Source organism: Mytilus galloprovincialis, chromosome 4 (assembly GCF_965363235.1).
Source record: "Mytilus galloprovincialis chromosome 4, xbMytGall1.hap1.1, whole genome shotgun sequence".
Classification (NCBI taxonomy): domain Eukaryota; kingdom Metazoa; phylum Mollusca; class Bivalvia; order Mytilida; family Mytilidae; genus Mytilus; species Mytilus galloprovincialis.
The window spans coordinates 36,593,765-36,616,817 of NC_134841.1; the positions used below are offsets into that span (position 1 = coordinate 36,593,765).

General features: G+C 32.1%; 1 protein-coding gene across 1 annotated transcript; it reads right to left on the reverse strand.

Moving 5' to 3' along the window:
• Window positions 1-1,333: 1,333 nt before the first annotated feature.
• LOC143072030 (gamma-tubulin complex component 4-like) lies at window positions 1,334-21,668 on the reverse strand. Its single transcript, XM_076246800.1, has 16 exons — window positions 21,528-21,668; window positions 20,633-20,768; window positions 20,158-20,318; window positions 17,138-17,194; window positions 14,810-14,889; window positions 13,190-13,379; window positions 12,541-12,715; window positions 11,917-12,041; window positions 10,519-10,675; window positions 9,414-9,515; window positions 7,886-8,015; window positions 7,367-7,544; window positions 5,662-5,796; window positions 5,026-5,142; window positions 4,121-4,260; window positions 1,334-1,559 (listed from the first exon to the last, which is right to left on the reverse strand). Exons 1-16 carry the CDS (start codon window positions 21,600-21,602, stop codon window positions 1,553-1,555), a joined length of 1,965 nt encoding a protein of 654 aa, XP_076102915.1. The 5' UTR covers window positions 21,603-21,668; the 3' UTR covers window positions 1,334-1,552.
• Between the last annotated feature and the right edge of the window lie 1,385 nt (window positions 21,669-23,053).

Sequence of the window (23,053 nt, forward strand, 5' to 3'; positions counted from 1 at the left end):
AGAATGTGTCCAAAGTACACGGATGCCCCACTCCCACTATCATTTTCCATGTTCAATGGACCGTGAAATTGGATAAAAAATATAATTAGGCTTTAAATTAGAAAGATAATATCAAAGGGAACATTTGTACTAAGTTTCAAGTTGATTGGACTTCAACTTCATCAAAAAACTACCTTGACCAAAAACTTTAACCTGAAACATGCACTTTCATTTTCTATGTTCAGTGGACCGTGAAATTGGGGTCAAAAGTTTAATTTGGCTTTAAAATTAGAAAGATCATATCATAAGGAACATGTGTACTAAGTTTCAAGTTGATTGGACTTCAACTTCATCAAAAACTACCTTGACCAAAAACTTTAACCTGAAACATGCACTTTCATTTTCTATGTTCAGTGGACCGTGAAATTGGGGTCAAAAGTTTAATTTGGCTTTAAAATTAGAAAGATCATATCATAAGGAACATGTGTACTAAGTTTCAAGTTGATTGGACTTCAACTTCATCAAAAACTACCTTGACCAAAAACTTTAACCTGAAGCGGGACAGACGGACGAACGAACAGACGAACGAACGAACGAACAGACGGACGGATGAACGAACGAACGGACGCACAGACCAGAAAACATAATGCCCCTCTACTATCGTAGGTGGGGCATAAAAAGAGAGTTGTATCATCTGCTAGCTGTGAGATTTTTAGGCTATGAGTTTTTTTATCAATTTTTATTTGTATCCCTTTCAGATCATTATTATTTCTTATTCTACAAGCCAGTATTTCAACAGATAAAACAAACAGTAACGCGCTTAAAGAGCATCCTTGTCGAATTCCCCGTTGAATCCCGAAGGTTTCAGAAATCCATCCATTTTTCAATCTTTCAAGAACCATAACTCCTGAACGGTAAAAGTCAAATTCGTCATTATTGAACTTGACCTCCATTCTTTCATAAGTAACAACATATTAAAATTTGGGAAGCTTTGGTAGAACAGTTCATGCGTAAATGCACGGACAACTCCATTTTTCAATCTTTCAAGAACCATAACTCCTGAACGGTAAAAGTCAAAATCGCCATTATTGAACTTGACCTTCGTATAGTTGTCAGTAATAACATATTAAAATTTTAAAAGCTTTGGTTGAACGGTTCATGAGTTAATGCACGGACAACATTTGATTGCCGCCCGCCCGCCCGCCGTACATCCCCAAATCAATAACCGACATTTTTGTCACAAAAATCCGGTTAAAAATCATTTTATATATACTGCGTTTTCATTGGCACTCAGTATATTTATTAATATTATTTAATCATTAAAAATTCTATAAATTAACAAATAACAGCACTCTTCATAATTGTTTTGTGTATAATCTATATCCAATGTCTAGTAACACTTTTTTAGTGGGCCTTTGTATAAAGAAGATCCATTTGGTCATCATAGGTTGAATACTACATCTGAAATTCAGTGCTGAATCCAGTGATAAGCTTTGCTTGGTAACACTGCATCATCATCAATCAAAGGAGATATCCATCACTGTTTATAACTTTACTGGCAATCTGTTTGCTCTCAATAACTGAAAAAGAGAAAGAAATATGATTATTATTCATAAAAATAAAAGGAGAATATGTCCATACGACACATATGGTCCTCTGTTTGCACATAACATTATAAAGGGGGCATAACTCTAGAACAGTAAATGTGAAACAAAGAGTGTCTTTAAACAGGGAAAGCAAATAAGTCTTAACCCTTGTGATGTGGGGGTTGTACCCAGACACCTGTTGTTTGGCATCAATGGCGCTCCATACATTTAGAGGTCATTGTAATGCCATTTAATTCTTAGTGTGTGCATGTTTCCTCAATCTGACACTTGATTGTCATTGTTGTGAACATTAAATATTGCGGCAGTACCTTTTTGTAAACATTACGTCATTCCTGGCAAATTTGACAGTTGCCGATATAACATTGTGAAATTCCACCAACATGTGGCGTTCCAATAACATCTTTGTTTTCTAGCTTGTTATGAATCTTACATTTCTTTAGTTACTTGTATTTACATGCTTTATATTGTTAAATGGGTGTCGAGACGTACTAAATCGAGCTTGTTTTATTTAAAATTCAATATTATGTATGTACTACCAGTGATTTACATGATAAACATTGACTGGTAACGAACTATATTCTTACACACAAGGATAAGGTACGCTAATATTCCAAGAGGTAATAACACATACACGAAATCACATTCAACCATTTTAAAATATTGTACTTTATTTACTTGTATTTATTATTATTGATAATAATAATCTCTGATACTTTAAATAGTTGTTTAGTCATTATTTAATATTTAGAAACCAAAGATATTGTTTTTAAATTAAAGATTGGCAACAATCTTTTTAGTCATGTTTCTCACTTTTAATATTCATTTTGAGCTCAAATAAGAACTTCAAAAATTGAAATTGGCCAAAATTGGGTTTTTTGGAGGGGTGGGCGTACCTTCAAGGTCTGAAACACGGAGTTATGAGGACTGAAACCTTGAAAAATACTGTTACCACAAAGGCGTATAACAACTGATTGTGTTTATTATCAAAATACGCCAAAGTAACGACTACTTCCGGTTGTAAGTCCAGTTTAAGTTCAAAACGGAAAAAATCAGAATTTTTTTTAATTTTGGTACAAATTATCTTCTTTAGACTGATGAACCAGGGCTTCCAAAACGGTCATATATTCCGGTCATTTGTATAATGTCCGGTAAAAGTCCGGCTGGCCAAAGCATGAAACGGTCATATACTTTTTAGTTTTCAAGGCTTTTTCGGTCATTTTTACATAGTTCACGATCTTTTTGACCCAACCTTTTGCCTTTTTAACATCAATACATTTCCGATCATAAATGTGACATGATGATTAATTACTATCAAAACAAAACCTACTTCAATACTTTCTAATTTTAATCAAGGCTAATTAGTAGTTGGACAGCTGAAATCTACCTGTTCAGGTGACAGGTGAACTATGTTCAGTACCGGACATCGTATAAATTGATCGGTTTATTCACAATTATTTTCTTACATTTCAGCGGTTTGTATCTAATTGATTTAGTCCAAAAGATTAAAATTATTAGAAATTAGTTTATCAACATGATTTGATGAAAAATTTAAAAAGGTTTTAAATAAAAAATCGTCAGAACTACGTCGTATGAACTAGAACACGTGTGCGCATGTGCACAGGTGGGAAATTTAATAATGCATCCTACATTTCTTCAAAAATGCTAAAATTATCAATGATACCTGTATCTAACATTCAATTCAAGTATTTTGTTGAAGAAATAACGTGGAAAGAGCTTCTTCTCTCAGTCGTGCTTTGTAAACGTACACGGATTTTACGTATCCGTTTATGGTCCATGTTTTACCATTGTCAAGTCAACATCCGGTTGAAAACGAAAGTAAAGTTTTTGACAATGTCATTTTGTACAAATAAAAAGTCTAAGGCAGATATGAGCACGCTGATGTCCACACTTTGAATGATGTTCTGCCAATTTAACAGTAACATCCTAACATCAAATTCATATCATATCAAAGTAAAGTTTAAGATCGTTTTTTTTTAATGTAATGTCAATCATTGGAATGGCCATCTGATTACCATAATTGCCTTTTGTGACTAAATCTTAAGGGATTAAGATCGGGATCAGATATGAAATGTCCGGCTGGCTCAAATATTTTTTGGAAGCCCTGTGATGAACCCAGATCAGTTTCTCTCCAACCTAACAACTGTTGTGATAAACGTGTTCACTGAGGTCCACTCTACATGTAAACTACATTTGAATGCATCTATTAGCATCTCTCACGACTTCCAGGTCGAAAAAAAGAACGGAAAAACGTCAAAATTGACGATTTTTGCACATGAGGACCCCGTGATCCCCTATCTTAGATTTAATGAATTCAGTATGCATCAGCATCAGGGTACAGCTCATTTGCTTATCATTTGCATATTTTTGCAAATACTTGAAATTTAGACAATTTCTGAAAACAATTCAGCATGACAAGGGTGAACAGGTGGACACTTTTTGTTTCTGCTTCAATTCATTTAAAAAAAAAATAAAAATGTTGCAGCAATCCAACAACCTAAAACATTAAAACTTACCTTCCAAGCTGTCCCCCTGCTATACTGAAGTATCTGTTGAAGTCAAGTCTTAGTAACAACTGTGCTAAATGGGGACTGGCATTGTGACTTCTTACACTTGATAATATCTTAAATAATAAGTTTGACTGGCCTTGAAAATTCTGAAATAAAGAAAGACAAAAAACAGTATTAGTACCATAAACTATAAACCAACAAATTTTCCTGAGGTTTTAAAGTCATGAGTTAAAAATTAAGTGAAAAAAAACAAAATATGTCAGAACAAAATCTTTTCTGAAAAGAATTCATCAACTAACTTATACAATTGCAAAAATACATCTTTAACATATTGGTCTTCCAGGACAGAATGCCAAATTAAGTATTCACTAAAATTAGTTGGTTAACAATACATGAAAACTCGATTTCATGATTTGATATGAACCTTGAAGTTTTTATATTTTGCTTGACAATTAAGTACACTCCAAACATACCAAAAGAAAAAAAAAATTAACATCTGTCTAAAATCTTCTCCATTAAATTTCGTCTCCATGTAAAATGATAAAAATATAAAATCTAATAATAACTTCCATAAGGGAGGACATCAAAAGTTCAATGAAGGATAAAAAACTAAATTCACATAGTTTTTTCTCTGACCCAACCCCCTCTTAACTTTTTCTCCCCCCAACCCCCTCTTAAATTAATTTGGGAAAAATTGATTGACCCATATAGATATATGTAAAAATCAATGTCGAAAAACCACATCTTGCAGCAGTTCAACCCCCACCCCCAAACTATTTGAATTAAGTTTTTTATCTTACATTGATCTTTTGATGTCATCCCTAATACATGTTGTAAATTCAATGTTGTCACCAATTTGGTTCAAAATATCCAATTTGTGATGTAAACTGAAATAAAATACAAATACTTACTTTAGCTATACTTTCTAATTGGTTAAGTTCTCTATGTACCATGGGAGATTCACAATGCATCAACAGTTTACTAAAAGCTCCACATTGGTCTAATATTTCATGTAAACAATGAGATACCTGAAAAAAAATTCCAGAATTTATATCAAAATGTTTTAAAAAAACATTCATAAGTATGACATTTTGGTTGCTTTTACCATCCTATTTATTCTTCATAGAAGTAAAAATTGAAATATCAAGAACATTTGCAAGAAAATTGACTCAACAGAAGTTTTTTTGTCTACTTCATTACAGCAGTACTATCACAAATTGCTACATGTTTTCTTTTACATCAATTTGTGATTGTATCAAACTCTTTAGCGGAGAACATCTACTTTCCTTCTTATTTTTTCCACATTTCTCAATTTTAATTTCCTCATAAAATGTCTATTCATCTATTCAAAGTAAATAAATTCAGAGATATCAAAAACTAAAAACAAGACTTTAAAAATTTCATGCATTCAAAGGGCTTATCTGGTCCCTCCTCAGGAACGCTCAAATCTGGACACTTGAAAGCCAATGATGTGTAAGAAATGACAGTTGATGAGATATACATGTCTGACCAATAAGGACTTAAGCTTATCAAACTTATTTACTTACTGATTTCATATGTACAAAACTTTGTGCTAACAATGCTGAGAGGAACTGATCATGTGCTAATCGTACTGCCTCAAAATCTCTTGTTGACTGTATCTTATCTACCAGAATACCATACTGGGATTCTATTACATCTACCTGTAAAACACAAAATATCTCATATAACGTAAGGTATTGAGTAACCATAACAACCTGATAATATCAAAGACTACCAGTAATAAGCAAAAACTAGAGGCTCTGAAGAGCCTGTGTCGCTCACCTTGGTCTATGTGCATATTAACAATTAACACAGATAAATTCATGACAAAATGGTGTTTTGATGATGGTAATGTGTTTGTAGATCTTTCTTTACTGAACATTCTTGTTGCTACAATTATCTCTATCTATAATGAACTTGGCTCAGGAATTACAGTGGAAAATATTTCCTAAAAATTTACAAAAATTAACAAAAATTTATGAAAATTGTTAGCAATTGACTATAAAGGGCAATAACTCTTAACTTAAGGGGTCAATTGACAATTTTGGTCATTTTGACTTATTCGTAGATCTTATTTTGCTGAACATTATTGCTGTTTACAGTTTATCTTAAAAATCTGCAAAATTTCCTTAAAATTACTAATTTCGGGAGCAGCAACTAAACAACAGGTTGTCCAATTTGTCTGAAAATTTCAGGGCAGATAGATCTTGACCTGATAAACAATTTAACACCATGTCAGATTTGCTCTAAATGCTTTGGTTTCATTATAAGCCAAAATCTACATTTCACCCCTATGTTCTATTTTTAGCCATGGCGGCCATCTTGGTTGGTTGACCGGGTCACTCCACACATTTTTTAAACTAGATACCCCAATGATAATTGTGGCCAACAGTTTCAGAGGAGAAAATTTTTGTAAAAGCTAACGACAATGGACAACAATGGACGATGACGCTGGACGCAAAGTGATGAGAAAAGCTCACTTGGCCCTTCGGGCCAGGTGAGCTAAAAATGTATTTACTTGTAACATTCCTTTAGGGTCAAAAGAAAATTATTTCATTAAAATCTCCTTTTCTGTCAAAAGAATAATATTTTATTGTAAAATCCCAATACAGTCAAAAGAAAAATAAACAAACATTGAGAGTTTTTTTCACCTGAGCACCAAGCTACAATTTCCAAGTACAAAAAGCCAATATCTCAAACTGTTTTGAAGGAATGTTGGTTTCAGGCCTATTGTTTACCAATATTTTTTTTAATATGTATATAATAACTCCATATTGATCTAATTTCACCATGAGGGTATTTAAATTTGAAACATTTATTCACAAGCTAGAATGTAACATCTGGTAATATCAAATCAGTACTTTGTCATAAATAAAATGACATTGATGATAACAACACTCATAAATTACAGATATTATTTTATTTAGCGCTACATGTATTGACGACAAGCATGGTGTCTTCAGGACCAACTATTTTCACAACCATACAATCATCACTTCAGATAATGATTCAATATTTAATTGTAATTAATGTTATAAATGTACAAATGAAGCCATAATTGTAGGATTCAACCATGACATTTATTATATGTTTAATTGCTTATATCCACTTCATTTGAATTTTGGTTGATAGTTGTCTCATTGGCAATCATACCACATCTCCTTATTTTCATACTACATTCAATTTTTAGTGACTCTTTTCAACAGACTGACAATGAATTTTTATTTTTACCTGTAAGTAATACTGTAAATTATCCACAAGGAAGGCCATGTGTGTTCGTAGCTGCCATTTCGTCATTTCTTCACGACTTACAGCCTTCTGTTTATACTGCATTTGTAATACCCAGCACTGCTGTATGTCTATCTGGGCTCTTTTAACCAGTAGAAGGAATCTAAACACTCTGTTATATCTGTAATACACATAATTATTGGATTTATAATGACACCAAAAAAGGAGTTTCTTTCCTCTTATTCAATACTTTTGGGCATTATTCTGACATTTAAATTTGATTGAAACATTTTTTGAAAACCATTTATGCATAAATTTAGAATACTAATCACAATTTACTCAAATCTTAAATAATTGATTGACAATAAGTTTTGAAGTATTGAATTTAAACCTCCATAATAGCTCTTCACTATTTGGTACATTGCAAATTTTATAGCATAAATTTAATTGGACATTCTATATACATTTGGTGATAGCAAACAGATATATAGTATGTACAAACATAATATATCCAGTACATACTTTTCTAACACTGATGGGGTAAACAGTATATGTAATGGCCAATCTACAGTGTATGTCAGACTCAAAGAATTCCACCCTGATTCCACAGGCTGCTGACTACTGCTACTACTGGTGGAATCTGTTGTGGATTCTGAAATAAACACAGAATTCAGCTGATTTTCCACTGTGGATTCAACATTTTGCAATTTTCTGTATTTTAATTATGAACAAAATGTAGTTAAGAACAGCCAGTATCTGCTTTCATGTTTAAGATGCAAACATGTAAATTCTATGGTGCTAGATATGTACTGTAAATAGTTTTACAATTTATTCCAGGGTTGGCAAAGTATTACCCGCCCGGGTTTTACTGGGCGGGAAAACCCGGGTTTTCCTAGGCTGGGCAATACTCCCTGAAATGGGGAATACTGGGCAATACGATTTTTTAAGCTTATTTCAACACAAAATAGTAAAGACTTGTTGTAGTTTCATAGTATTATAGCTAAATATATACATTTTATACAGATAAACATTGAGAGTCATTTCTAGAAGATTAAAAATTCAATTTCATTCTCTTTTCCACATAAATTCTATGTAGGAAAAATACAATATATGCACAATTTTGGATTCCTCGTTAATTTCCAAGCATTGTTTCAATAATCTTAACACTTTATTACAGTGTTTAAGTGAATTGTAAATTAAATTGCTATATACGCAATCATGATTGCTAAATAAACACCCTACAGGGTCTTGTCATTAACTGTTATAGAAATGAAGACTGATTATTGTTATATAAACATATCTGTGTTCTAATCTGAATAATTACTTATTAATTAGTTTTGTACATTTGTACATATATAAATTATTTCAAAGTAATTTTCCTTACATGTACATGTAATCCTTAAATTCTTTATACTAGTTATATATTTGATAAAAATATTTTTTCATAAGAGTAATGTTAGAATAATTCTTTCTCAGATGTATACACTTGTACTTTTGTACATGTATGTATCATAAGACTCTCAAACTTATTTATAATTCAAAATAGGTTTATATATATCTTAAATGCATTGCATTTGTGTTTGATTACTGAATCCTCTTTGAAATTCAAACCAGTATTTTATATTACCCAGTATTGCCCAGTATTACCCAGTAAAACCCGGGTTTTCCCAGTATTTCCCACTGGGCTGGGCAATATTCATAAAACCCGGGTTTTTGCCAACCCTGATTTATTCATTTGTCTTCATATGAAGCAACAAATTAATTGCCCTAAATATTGTTGTCCAAAAAATCCAGTATCAAAATTCAATTATTTTTAGACAGTTTTGCATACGTATCTTTATAAATCAAATGAAAAATATAATTTTCTTTCTTATCAGAAGGTGAAACAAATGAAATCATGTTGTTCTTTTATTTTCTATACCATATCAAACCTTTTGTGTGTAATTAAATTATATCAGATCGATGTCAATGGAATTGTAAAAATATATCAAAAAGTAAATAAGACTGCATGGTTATCACTTTTAGAAGATTGAATTCAGAATGAACTTACTGTTTGTGATTGGTGCTGCTACAGTGAGATGGAAATTCTGTAACAAATTCTCATTATCAAACAAAACATTTCTGGCAGCCTGCTGGAATGCTGTATTGATATCTGTAACAGATCATCATTATAATTAATTACTCCAGATACTCAAACATATCAAAATAATTTAATTTTGGATGTAATGCGTCTTCTGATTGGCTGATGTTATTTTGTTATTAGCCCATAGAAATAATTTAGTCATGTGACCGTGACGTCATCAATGTTTTTTCAAGGTTTTCTACGATTTAAAATGGAATTTAGAATTAAATTATAAGAAATGACTGTAACATTTTTTCTGTCTATTCGAAAGAACATAATAAATGTGGTGCACTGTTAAATAACCCGCTACACGCGTTATTCAGTGTGCACCAATTTTTTTATGTTATTTCTTCATAGACAAAAAAAAATATTACAGTCATTCCTTAAATAAATTAAAATAAGATAATGTGGCATGGTTGCCAATGAGTTCTTTTTCCACAAGAGACTGAATGAATGATTGATTGATTGATTGATTGATTGAATGTTGGTTGCTTAACGTCTAGTGGAAAATATTTCATGCTCGTTCAGGATGTGTGAGATTGAATTTATTATCTATGGGTCATTATAAATCTTGTCATAAGTTGCTTCACATAACTTTTATAATTTTTAGGCCAATTAACTGATAAAATCCTCAATATTTTCTGAAAATCAATCTTCCGTGCTGGTCTATTATAGTCAATAGGTCATAGGTCATAATGGAGTGTGTACACAGTAAACAAATTTTACATATAACTTATTCATCGTGTATTTTGTTTTGATTCTTTTGATTCAGTCTAGTATAGAATGTTTGTCCAGTTTATACAGATCTTTGGATTAGACAGGTTTGATATGAACAGTTTTAAATTATATAACTTATTCATCGTGTATTTTGTTTTAATTCTTTTGATCCAGTCTAGTACAGAATGTTTGTCCAGTTTATACAGATCTTTGGATTAGACAGGTTTGATATGAACAGTTTTAAATTATGAAACAAAAGATCAAGCTAGATTTACTCATCTTTCTGTTTTTACATTTGACAGTTTTATGTACTTACCATGTTCTGTTGTGCCTATCGGTGGTCCCCTTAATAAATTTTGTGCATGATCTATAAATGTGAGAAACAGCTCCCCTCTTCCTAACAGGTAAAAATCTTTGATGATCTTTAAATGTGGAACCAGATCTGAATCTTCCACTACTAACATCCACAAATGCTAGATAAGAGAAAACATTACTGTGTTAAAGCATTGCATAATAAAACTAATAATACCCCTAAATAGTAAAAAAAAAAAAGAAGATATTTTTAAAATAAATACATCAATTAGTTAGCAGTCAAAACTTTACTCATTTTATTACTGGTAATTCAAACTTTATCTTTCACTACATTATAATGCAAACAAGAGGCTTTCACAACGACAACAAACCGGATTTATTAACATTTATTTGTGTCCTGGCAATATCACAAGAACCATTACTGATGAATGGTGAAAGTGAAAATCGTCAATATCAAATTTGTCCTCCATTTTGTCATCAGTATCAACATATTAAAATTTGAAAAGCTTAGATTGAATGGTTCATGAGTAAATGCAACAACGTGAATGGAAACGCCATTTTACGATCTTTCAAGAACCATAACTCCTGAATGGTAAAAGTCAAAATCGTCATTATTGAACTTGACCTCTATTTTGTCATCAGTAACAACATATTAAAATTTCAAAAGCTTTGGTTGAATGGTTCATGAGAAAATGCACGGACACGACGGGAAACACCATTTTTCAATCTTTCAAGAACCATTACTCCTGAACGGTAAAAGTCAAAATCGTCATTATTGAACTTGACCTCCATTTTGTCATCAGTAACAGCATATTAAAATTTTGGAAGCTTTGGTAGAACAGTTCATGCATAAATGCACGGACATGACAGGAAACTCCATTTTTCAATCTTTCAAGAACCATAACTCCTGAACGGTAAAAGTCAAAATCGTCATTATTGAACTTGACCTCCATTCTGTCATCAGTAACAACATATTAAAATTTGGGAAGCTTTGGTTGAATGGTTCATGAGAAAATGCACGGACACGACGGGAAACTCCATTTTTCAATCTTTCAAGAACCATAACTCCTGAACGGTAAAAGTCAAAATCGCCATTATTGAACTTGACCTTCGTATAGTTGTCAGTAATAACATATTAAAATTTTAAAAGCTTTGGTTGAACGGTTCATGAGTTAATGCACGGACAACATTTGATTGCCGCCCGCCGTACATCCCCAAATCAATAACCGACATTTTTGTCACAAAAATCCGGTTAAAAATCAGTTTGCCATATATAGCTATGCAGCATTTGGAATCAAAATAGCATCATCTGAATATAATAATAAATGGAAAGTTTCACATCAATGCATGAACAGAAACAAATGTAATAAAAATCTGATCCTAAAAGTATATTTATATATACCTCAGCAACATGCGTCCTTATTTTATCAATAAGTGCCTCAAATGACATGTTATTAAAATCTGGCTCTAGAGATAAATTATATAGATCTTTGGCAAATTCTGTTTCATGATTTTTCAGGATGCTACCTGTAAAAAAAATAACCCAAAGCTAATGCTACTTTCTCTTTTCTGTTTCAGTTTACTAAAATAGTTCAAATGCTTAAAACATGATCCATGACTAGGAAACTATTAATATTTAATTCCTCCCTTTGAAATAATACAGTTAGGCTTTAGAAAAGTATATGCAAATATTCAGCTGCCGAAAACGAAATATCAACATGCATTTCTTAAATCAGTTCTCACTAATTAAGCAACAAGAAGACTTTTCTAACATCAAGTAAAAAAATTTAGCAAAAAGAAATCTAATATTGCTTATTTTTAATGAATAGATATAAATAAAAATGCTTTAAAATGTTTAAATTTAGTTGATGTGATCATATTCATATATTTAATTGTCAAAATACTTTGTGTCAATTATATTTTATCTACAATATGTACATAATTCTTTCCAGCAAAGATAAAAACACAATTGATTAAAAAAATTGCACCTAAATACAATCTGATAATTTATATTATTATAACTAACCCTTTTTATGTGTAGCTGGTTTCTTATCTGTTTCAAACATCTGTATCGACTCTCCCACAAAGAGGATCTTGTTAGCCACACGTATAGGAATATACACTGGAAGTAAGTCTGCTTGTATAGAGAATGTCTGATGACTGACACCGCCCGTATCTGGTAATGTCATATTCAATGCTTTCTACAAAATACAAAAGAACATGCAGCCTTGTGTGTCTGACAATGCCATAGAAAATGCTTTCTACAAAAACAAAAGAATTTGCAGCAAATGTTGTGTTTTGGCACTGTTCTTTCAAGAGTGTGGTTTTATCTGTTTAAGATTTTATAAAACATTGTTTTATAAAAATAGTGCTTTAATTTTAGTGATACAATGATGTAAACATATTGAATGGTGCTATTTAAACATACTGGTGAGAACACAATTCAGGTTAAAGAATGTTTAAAGTGTGTTAAAAGTTATGTCTAAGGTACTTCCTGTTTACCACAAATTTTGGAAACCAGCTAATTTTAAGTAGGTATAAAATACTAAAATGCTTTATTGTTGAATATACTAAATTATAGCATTTTGGTTTTATTACTATATATTGATTAGTCATTGCATTTGGTAAGTGTCTTTCTACCGTCACCCCGATACCTTTTATTTTTAATTCCTTACCTGCAGCTGTCTTCCTGTCACACCCATAATTCCAAGATAATCTTCTTCTTCCTGTGTCTCGGTGGTGACACCTGTTGTCTGTCCTGTAGAATGTTGTATGAAGAATTCTTTGTAAGGATCAAACAACGACCCATGTAACAACCATGAACATAACTGTTTGTACAACACGTCATGGCATACATGTAGAATTCTGCAAAGTTCAATGAAAATGTTGTTATAAAAGAACAATTCTGTTAGGAGGTAGGACTTTCCAAATGTGACTTTTTTGTGCCTTGCATCATGCTTTATTATATATTTAATGGTAAACAAGAATGTGTCCACAGTACACGGATGCCCCACTCGCACTATCATTTTCTATGTTTAGTGGACCGTGAAATTGGAATAAATTCTCTAATTCGGCATTAAAATAAGAATGATCTAATCAAAGGGAACATGTATACTAAGTTTCAAGTTGATTGGACTTCTACTTTCTCAAAAACTACCTTGACCAAAAACTTTAACCTGAAATTTGCACTATCATTTTCTATGTTCAGTGAACCATAAAATTGGGGTCAAAACTATAATTTGGCATTTAAATTAGAAAAATCATATCATAGGGCACATGTATACTAAGTTTCAAGTTGATTGGACTTCAACTTCATCAAAAACTACCTTGACCAAAAACTTTAACCTGAAGCGGGACAGACGGACGAACGAACGGACGAACGAACACAGACAGACGGACGGACGAACAGACGCACAGACCAGAAAACATAATGCCCCTCTACTATCGTAGGTGGGGCATAAAAAAAAGTAAATTGTATGTACATTATAATGAATGACGATTGTTCTGTATCAGCCTACTGTGATACAAACCAGCAAATTTACTACGTACCGGATCGTCTAGAATAGGCGATACTATGCAGATAAGGAAAAAATTATATCAGTCTAAAAATTTGCACAACAGTACTGATATAAGATGTTATAATACGAAAATGTTGTTATTAAATCGTGTTGACAAATATTTCGGCTCAACAAATGGTCTTCTTCAAGTGTCACAAGTTTTAACAATATATCAGTACCGTTGTGCAAATTTTTAACCTGAAGCGGGACAGACGGACGAACGAACGGACGAACGAACAGACAGACGGACGGACGAACGGACGCACAGACCAGAAAACATAATGCCCCTCTACTATCGTAGGTGGGGTATCGTAGGTGGGGCATAAAAAAAAGTAAATTGTATGTACATTATAATGAATGACGATTGTTCTGTATCAGCCTACTGTGATACAAACCAGCAAATTTACTACGTACCGGATCGTCTAGAATAGGCGATACTATGCAGATAAGGAAAAAATTATATCAGTCTAAAAATTTGCACAACAGTACTGATATAAGATGTTATAATACGAAAATGTTTATTAAATCGTGTTGACAAATATTTCAGCTCAACAAATGGTCTTCTTCAAGTGTCACAAGTTTTAACAATATATCAGTACCGTTGTGCAAATTTTTAGACTGATATATATATATTAGTCAGGGTTACAATGGCTTTAACAAACTCTTTATTATTTCAGATCGGCATGAAACCCCATCCCCACCCCCGGGATCTTTTTGTGAATGATTAAATATACTCACTTATTCATTGCTTCCTTGACACTAGGCTGTCCACAGTTAGAGTGTTTGTGTACAATATCTAATATATAACAGCCATGTGCCTGAAAATATTCAAAGGAAACATAATTATCCTTCTTACATTTAAACCAATCATAGAGCACTATAAAAGGATGTACATGATGTATGAAACTTCACAATCGTATAAAATGATAATACTATTTGAATATAATGTAAATACACAAGACTAAAGTAATTTAATTCTGACACAAAATATTTTTGTAAATTACTGACCACTTTTATGTTATATCAAAATGCTATATACTATACACAACAACCTGCATGACTTTAAACTTGGTTTACAGAGGTCACAGTATATACCCTGTAGAAATTGATGCATATTACAGAAATAACACATGCAAAGCTTGTCATAGGGCCAACATTAAAAATATCTTTGTTTCCCCTCACCCGACTGAGGTTGTTAGGGTATAGGTAGGTAAGTAGGCAAGTTATTTTATTTTATTCCTTGATATGGTTTTCTATATTGAATTTGTATAAAATTCAACAGGTAAGGTTAAAGTCAAGAAAAGTGGGGTATTCCCTGTATTCTAATTCAGTGTACACCTCAGTTTGTCTGGTGTTAAAACAAAACAGTATACAGGGACCTCCTTTTTTCCTATTCATTTAATGTAATGAAATCTACAAAAGTGCATATTCTACTTGTGATAACAATGCTTAATGATAGCAAGTGTTTTTTTAAATAATCAAAGAGCAGAATGCTCTGAGGGATACGATTGCCATAGTTTTCATTGACACATGTAGAGCAGTTCTGCCAACTTTTCATTAAGCAAATGTGTGAGATTTGGCCAAAATTGAAAAGATCAAAGAGGGAAAAAAATAGATCCAAGGATACTGCCGCAAAAAAGCATGAACATGCGTGAATCTCGCAGACAGACATAGAAAGAATCCCATGAGTTTCAAATTAATCAATGGAGCGGGGAATCCAGAGCAACCACTCAATCTGATACTCATTGAAATCAAGAAAACTATACGCATGCGCATTAATACATAAACAAACCCGCGACTTGCGATTTGGAACAAGAACGTTTATTAAATGATATGATGAATGGTTCTCCATTTCTTTATCGCAATGTACAGTATCAAATATCAGTTTCATAACGGTAAAATCTGGAAAAACTCTACTTCAGTTCTTATATGACAGAAATAGAATTATCGGAATTCAGAAAACTCTCGCATTTATCAAAACTGGGGAATTACCTCTGACGTGTTTCTAAATTTATAAAAACACTAAATATGAATACTGCTAAATTCTGATTTTCCGTGTTGCTAAAAACACGCATATAGGTCAAGGGAAATATCAAACATGAAGATTATGAAAAGAACATTACAGGAAAGTTGTTTATGTTCAATCCTTTTGCCTGTTTTTGCCTTTTAAAGCAAGACAATCATTCATAAGAATCTGAGATGTTGCTGAATGTTTAGAATAAAACGGTTGACGTGAGGGAATGCAGCCCTGAGTCAGCGGTAAAAGTCTACAGATTGCTTGAAAGCAATCGTATCCCAAAAAATCAAGTTTATTTCAAGTCAATTTGATGCCTAACTCACAACAAAACAATTCCTTTGTTCACCAATTCATTCCTTGATCATCAGTTATGAGATGACAAAAAGATACATGTATGTTAATCACTTGGGAATTAAAATTCAATGAATTAAAATCCAATAGAAGTGAACATATTAATTTAGTTATGTTCAGTTACACCTGGATCATGCAGCTTGGTCAATTGATTCCTAAACAAAGATTTGTATGTTTTTTTTCGAGTTCTAGAAGAAACACGGCTTCACTTTATATTCATGTTTTGTATTTCCTAAAATACTGTTAATAAGTATTTACGAACAAGAATGGCCAATAAAATTTTTCGGGTCGCGGTGATTTTACCGGGTCGGTCGTGTGAGGGGAAACAAACAATATTTTATTTTTGGCCTAATATGGTGATTATTTAACAAACATAAAATATCAGTCTTTATGGGAGACTAAAGAAAGGCAGACAAAAAGTGCTTTTTCCTGAAACTGACAAATCTGAACTTAAACAGTTTGGGTATAGGTTTTTACTCCCAAGTTGTTGATTTCTTTGTCATTTGGTTTCTTGTGGAGAGTTGTCTTGTTGGCAATCACATACCACATCTGATCTTTATAACAATATGAATAGAAGATGTGGTCTGGTTGCTACAAGGATTTTATAGGAATTATAATAATAGTGTGTTACTAATCAGAATTATCTTGAATGTTGTGTTGGGTTTAATACCAGTACAAAGTAACCATTATAAAAATACCTTGTGTGATTTGATCTGTTCTACCATTGCAGATAAGGCTGGAAACAGCAAAAAATACTGAAAACAGAAACATTTTTTTTTTACCATATACACATAAAAACTGGTCTAATTGTCCTCCAGCAATTAGGAAAGGTAATGTACCAACTATGTCACATATAAATTTCAATTTATTACAGTGTAATGCAAAGTGTTCAATACTTAATATTAATATATTCTTCAAAGTCAAACCAATTGCCAAGTCATAAACATACTACATTTACAAATACAAATTTTTAATGAGATTTGTATATAATATATATATATATATATATAATAAAAACAGAAGAAAACAAGAATGTGTCCACAGTACACGGATGCCCCACTCACACTATCATTTTCTATGTTTAAAGGACTGTGAAATTGGAATAAATTCTCTAATTTGGCATTAAAATTAGAATGATCTTATCAAAGGGAACATGTATACTAAGTTTCAAGTTGATTGGACTTCTACTTTATCAAAAACTACCTTGACCAAAAACTTTAACCTGAAATTTGCACTATCATTTTCTATGTTCAGTGAACCGTAAAATTGGGGTCAAAACTCTAATTTGGCATTTAAATTAGAAAGATCATATCATAGGGCACATGTATACTAAGTTTCAAGTTGATTGGACTTCAACTTCATCAAAAACTACCTTGACCAAAAACTTTAACCTGAAGCCAAAAACTTTAACCTGAAATTTGCACTATCATTTTCTATGTTCAGTGAACCGTAAAATTAGGGTCAAAACTCTAATTTGGCATTTAAATTAGAAAGATCATATCATAGGGCACATGTATACTAAGTTTCAAGTTGATTGGACTTCAACTTCATCAAAAACTACCTTGACCAAAAACTTTAACCTGAAATTTGCACTATCATTTTCTATGTTCAGTGAACCGTAAAATTGGGGTCAAAACTCTAATTTAGCATTTAAATTAGAAAGATCATATCATAGGGCACATGTATACTAAGTTTCAAGTTGATTGGACTTCAACTTCATCAAAAACTACCTTGACCAAAAACTTTAACCTGAAATTTGCACTATCATTTTCTATGTTCAGTGAACCGTAAAATTGGGGTCAAAACTCTAATTTGGCATTTAAATTAGAAAGATCATATCATAGGGCACATGTATACTAAGTTTCAAGTTGATTGGACTTCAACTTCATCAAAAACTACCTTGACCAAAAACTTTAACCTGAAGCCAAAAACTTTAACCTGAAATTTGCACTATCATTTTCTATCAGTGAACCGTAAAATTGGGGTCAAAACTCTAATTTGGCATTTAAATTAGAAAGATCATATCATAGGGAACATGTGTACCAAGTTTGAAGTCGATTGGACTTCAACTTCATCAAAAACTACCTCGACCAAAAACTTTAACCTGAAGCGGGACAGACGGACGAACGGACGAACGAACGGACGGACGAACGGACGCACAGACCAGAAAACATAATGCCCCTCTACTATCGTAGGTGGGGCATAATTACAAAATAAGAAGAGAAGAAATAAAAACGCACCTAAGAAAACGTGGATACAATAACTTGTCCACTGAAGTTCAATTGAAAAAAGTCGACAATTTAAACTGAGAAGATCTATTACAGTACAAACGGAAGAAAGAAAACAACAGGGTACCCTTAGTAATTACTTTTTCCAAAGCGCTTCCAAATGTACATTCAATTCTTAGAAAAAATCTTAAAATTCTCCATCAATCCGAAAGACTAAAGAAAATATTCCCCGATCCGCCTATCGTGGCATTTAAACGTGATAACAACATAAAAGACATCTTAGTGCACAAAAAGCATAATTTACTATTTTATAAACAAACTAATGGATGTGGACCATGTGGTAAACATTGTGCATTATGCTCACATATAAATGAAACCAAGGTATTTTGTGACAACACCGGCAAAGAATATACCATTCAGGGACAAATAAATTGTAAAACCGTAGGCGTGGTATATGCAATTAATTGTACAAAATGTGAAAAATGTATATATGTAGGACAAACTATATCAACGAATGCTATTAAACTTTTCAAAAATACGAACAAGGAAAACAGAAGCTCCAGTAGCCGACCATTTCATTCAGAAGAATCATTCAATGACAAATTTAAAAGTTACCGCCATAGAAAGAGTATTTGGGACAGAAACTTACAGAAAAACTAAAGAAGCCTTTTGGATAAAGAAATTAAAAACTTTAGAACCTGAAGGACTCAACACAATGTATGAACGATAATAAAAATATTTATATTAAAAAAGCGAAAAACGCGGCAATTGAACGTCATAAAAGTTATTATAACGTAATGTATTCAAGCAATGTAATTGTTGTTTCAATGTTGTAATTTATTCCAATGAAGAAGGCCGTAATGTCCGAAAAGTATGGGAATTTGTGTTATAGTTTTTATTATACAATCATTCAGAGACTTTATATATATATATATATATATATATATATATATATATATATATATATATATATATATATATATATATATATATATATATATATATATATATCAAAAAATAATGTGTGCAATTTTTTTTCTTCAAGTTTTGATACTTTTTTAATTAGAAGAACATTTTATTAATTTTGTTTCTGGTTAAGGGAAAGTAGTATATATACTAGAATGGTTGTTTTATATGTAATCTTAATAAAATTGAGAATGGAAATGGGGAATGTGTCAAAGAGACAACAACCCGACCATAGAAAAAAAAACAGCAAAGGGTCTCCAACAGGTCTTCAATGTAGCAAGAAATTCCCGCACCCGGAGGCGTCCCTCAGCTGGCCCCTAAAAAAATATATACTAGTTCAGTGATAATGAACCCCATACTAATTTCCAAAGTGTACACAAGAAACTAAATTTAAAATAATACAAGACTAACAAAGGCCAGAGGCTTTAAAGTATTATAAACAAACAGAGATGTGGTGTTTATGTCAAAGGGACAACATTCCAATCATGAACAACATAAGCACGTCATGGTCTATAAATACACACTTGAAATAATGATCTGTAAAGGTGAGATATTGTGAGGTCTGGATCTGCTAGTATTTCCATCTCGAGTCTCTGTAAGGATGCCCTGTAATCCTCTAAAACTTTATCTAACCCATGACAGAAAGACTTCAGGTACAAACCATGGATCTCAGACTTTCTTTTGTCTGCAAAGAAATCATAAGTTGTTTTAATTATTAAATACCATTTCAAAAGCTACAACTGTTAATTCATAAATTATTGCAAGCCATGAAATGAGTATCGCAATAACAAGCTCGCATTTTGATATCTGATACAAATAACTGTATAAAGATTTTTATTAAATTGCAAAAAGTTGTCTTTTTCAAATTTGAGATGTCATGTTCTACTGGACCCCTTTAATTTTTCAAACCATCCTTGCAATATATAATAAGCATGATAAGTGCCAGTAATGACATATAGTTTTATAAGATTTAAATTTCTCCAGGCAAAGGCAACTTACCATTTGGTTGAAGACTAAGATGTCCTCCATATTGTCTAATGAAGTTATTAAAATCTCTGTAGAATGTTCCAAGTTTACAAAGTTTGTTCAGTTGATCCACCTCTGATGGTGATATGAAAGGAACATCACTCAACACCTACAATAATGAAAATACATCAGTTAGAACAAAGACATGTCTCATCTGCCTCAGCATGAAGAGAAGAGTGGATATATCTGGTTAACTTTAAATCTTCTAATTAGCCCTCCATCATATATAGATGTCCTGATTATGACAATAAACTGATCAATGAAATAATTTGAGTTCATGCAAATAAAGATAAGATAATATCCTGGGCTCATTAATATTGTCAACTTATAAATGAAATTTTAAAATGCCAATCTAATAGACCACTTTCGAGTTTGTCCTTCACCAGAAAACAAATCATCAATTGTGCCCCGTTAAGACGTTGTTTTCCAGATTATTCTGATAGAGGGGATCACCGATATCCCTGCTTTATTTATGTTCATCAAGCATCTTAGTGATCGTCATAGTGCAGGATAAACTAGAAATAATGTTTGTTCTGTAGGTACTTAATCACAATTCCTATGACAGAAGTGCTTTATATCAATTTCCTGAAGTTATATTGCACTTTTAATGAGAAAAACATGGCTCATAGCTTAAACTTATATACTTAATATATATTATTTCAAGTAGCATATATAACACCATATTTTCGGGACAAATCAATTTGAGTGTGCAAAAATGTACCAAAATATACAATTTGTTTACAAAAATATAAATAAAATAAGAAATGACAAATGTTTAAACGTGTAGTCTGTTGATAACTTAAGTGGCATTATCATGTGCTAAATGTCGTGAAAGTAATCAATAATGCTTTTGAAAATTATACAGTACTTGTATCCCGTCGCCTTTGTCAATAAATACACCACCAGAGTGACCAGAAAGAGCGAACAGAACTTCATGTAACATTTTGTGTTTGGCGGTAGTGAACCGAGTTGTCTCCACTTGAATTTTTGCTCACACAGTTCCGTTTCAAAATTAGTAAAAAATAGTTTCTTACAATTTACGAAGAAATATGATTGATGGTATATTAAAGTACATGTTTGCTTGTGAATAAATACCTATTAGTTGTGGTATCATAGTTTTACACTTTTCAAATGTGTTTTGAACTTCAAGAAAAAAAGCTAAATACCAAAAACTTACAAAACGATGTAAGCTTATAATTTCAAAACGGCCAAAATAAAAGGCAACAAAAAAACACCATTCTTAAATCCAATAAGGGAGCTACCATTTGATTTTTATGAGGGGGGGGGGGTGGGGGGCTAGGATGAAAAATTTTGTCCTGCTTTTTTTTTTAGTTGTAATCTGCCTTTTTATTTTTTACTCTATTTGGTCCTGCCTTTTTTTTTACTAGTTTATCCTGACTTTTTTTACACAAATTGTCATCCTGCCTTTTTTTTACCAAGTTGCTCATCCTGCCTTTTTTTTTTACTCAAAACTCCTGTCCTGCCTATTTTTTTCAAATTTCATCCTAGCCCCCCCCCCATAAAAATCAAATGGTAGCTCCCTAAATCCTCATTGATTTTATTTATCGAGATATAAGAAATACATACCTACATACATATAAAGCTACATACAAAGCGTTTGACTATACCCGTCACATTTTTCTTAGACAACTAAAAAATGTATACTCAAGTCATCATGGATTATAACTAACATATTATATATCCTAGATCTTGTGTCTGTCAATTCGCGAATAATCTGTTAACTTACAGTCAGTGTATAAATTATTTTACAGAAAATCATATATCAAACAGAAATATTCGGGAAAATCATGTATCAATTCACACCTGAGACTACTATAACACATATGTGTTATAGTAGTCTCAGATCACACAGTGTTAAAGTTGGTTAATTGTTAAGTACCGACATGGGAGCAAATTTACCATGAAGGAATCTCTCATTGTCAAATTTGTCAATACTATTCCAGTATCAGTGACATTAAAAAAAATATCATATTATATACAGCTCTTGTTTTATATAATTATGCAGAGATAACACAACTGCTTTTTATATGATCTATACTGAAAAACTCATATCCCGCAGTCACAAACTTTTTCTTGCGGAACCAAGGTTATATCCACATGATATAATTTAAAGTTCAATAGACTGAGACGGTTTCCAAAGTACCTGTATACTAAATAGTATGGTGGGTTTCGTATTGCTCAATCTTCAGATTTCTGCTAAGTGTTTTGTAGACTATTGTTTGACTTTTCCTCGATTCCCTTTTCTGACAATTAAGCCGGAGTGTGACAGTGTTTATTCAATTTATGCTTTTGTTTTTTTCTATGACACCTTCTCCGTCTTATTGATGAATTCTATAATCTTACTGTAAAAATTTTGGTTACATCGTACGTCTG

Excerpts from the sequence above, each read along its gene's own strand:
- LOC143072030 (XM_076246800.1), bottom strand. The coding sequence starts at position 21,602 with ATGTTACATGAAGTTCTGTTCGCTCTTTCTGGTCACTCTGGTGGTGTA. Across the intron at positions 12,042-12,540 it reads ACCAGCTACACATAAAAAGG|GTAGCATCCTGAAAAATCAT; the intron begins GTTAGTTATAAT and ends TTTTTTTTACAG. Across the intron at positions 9,516-10,518 it reads GATAGGCACAACAGAACATG|ATATCAATACAGCATTCCAG; the intron begins GTAAGTACATAA and ends GATCTGTTACAG.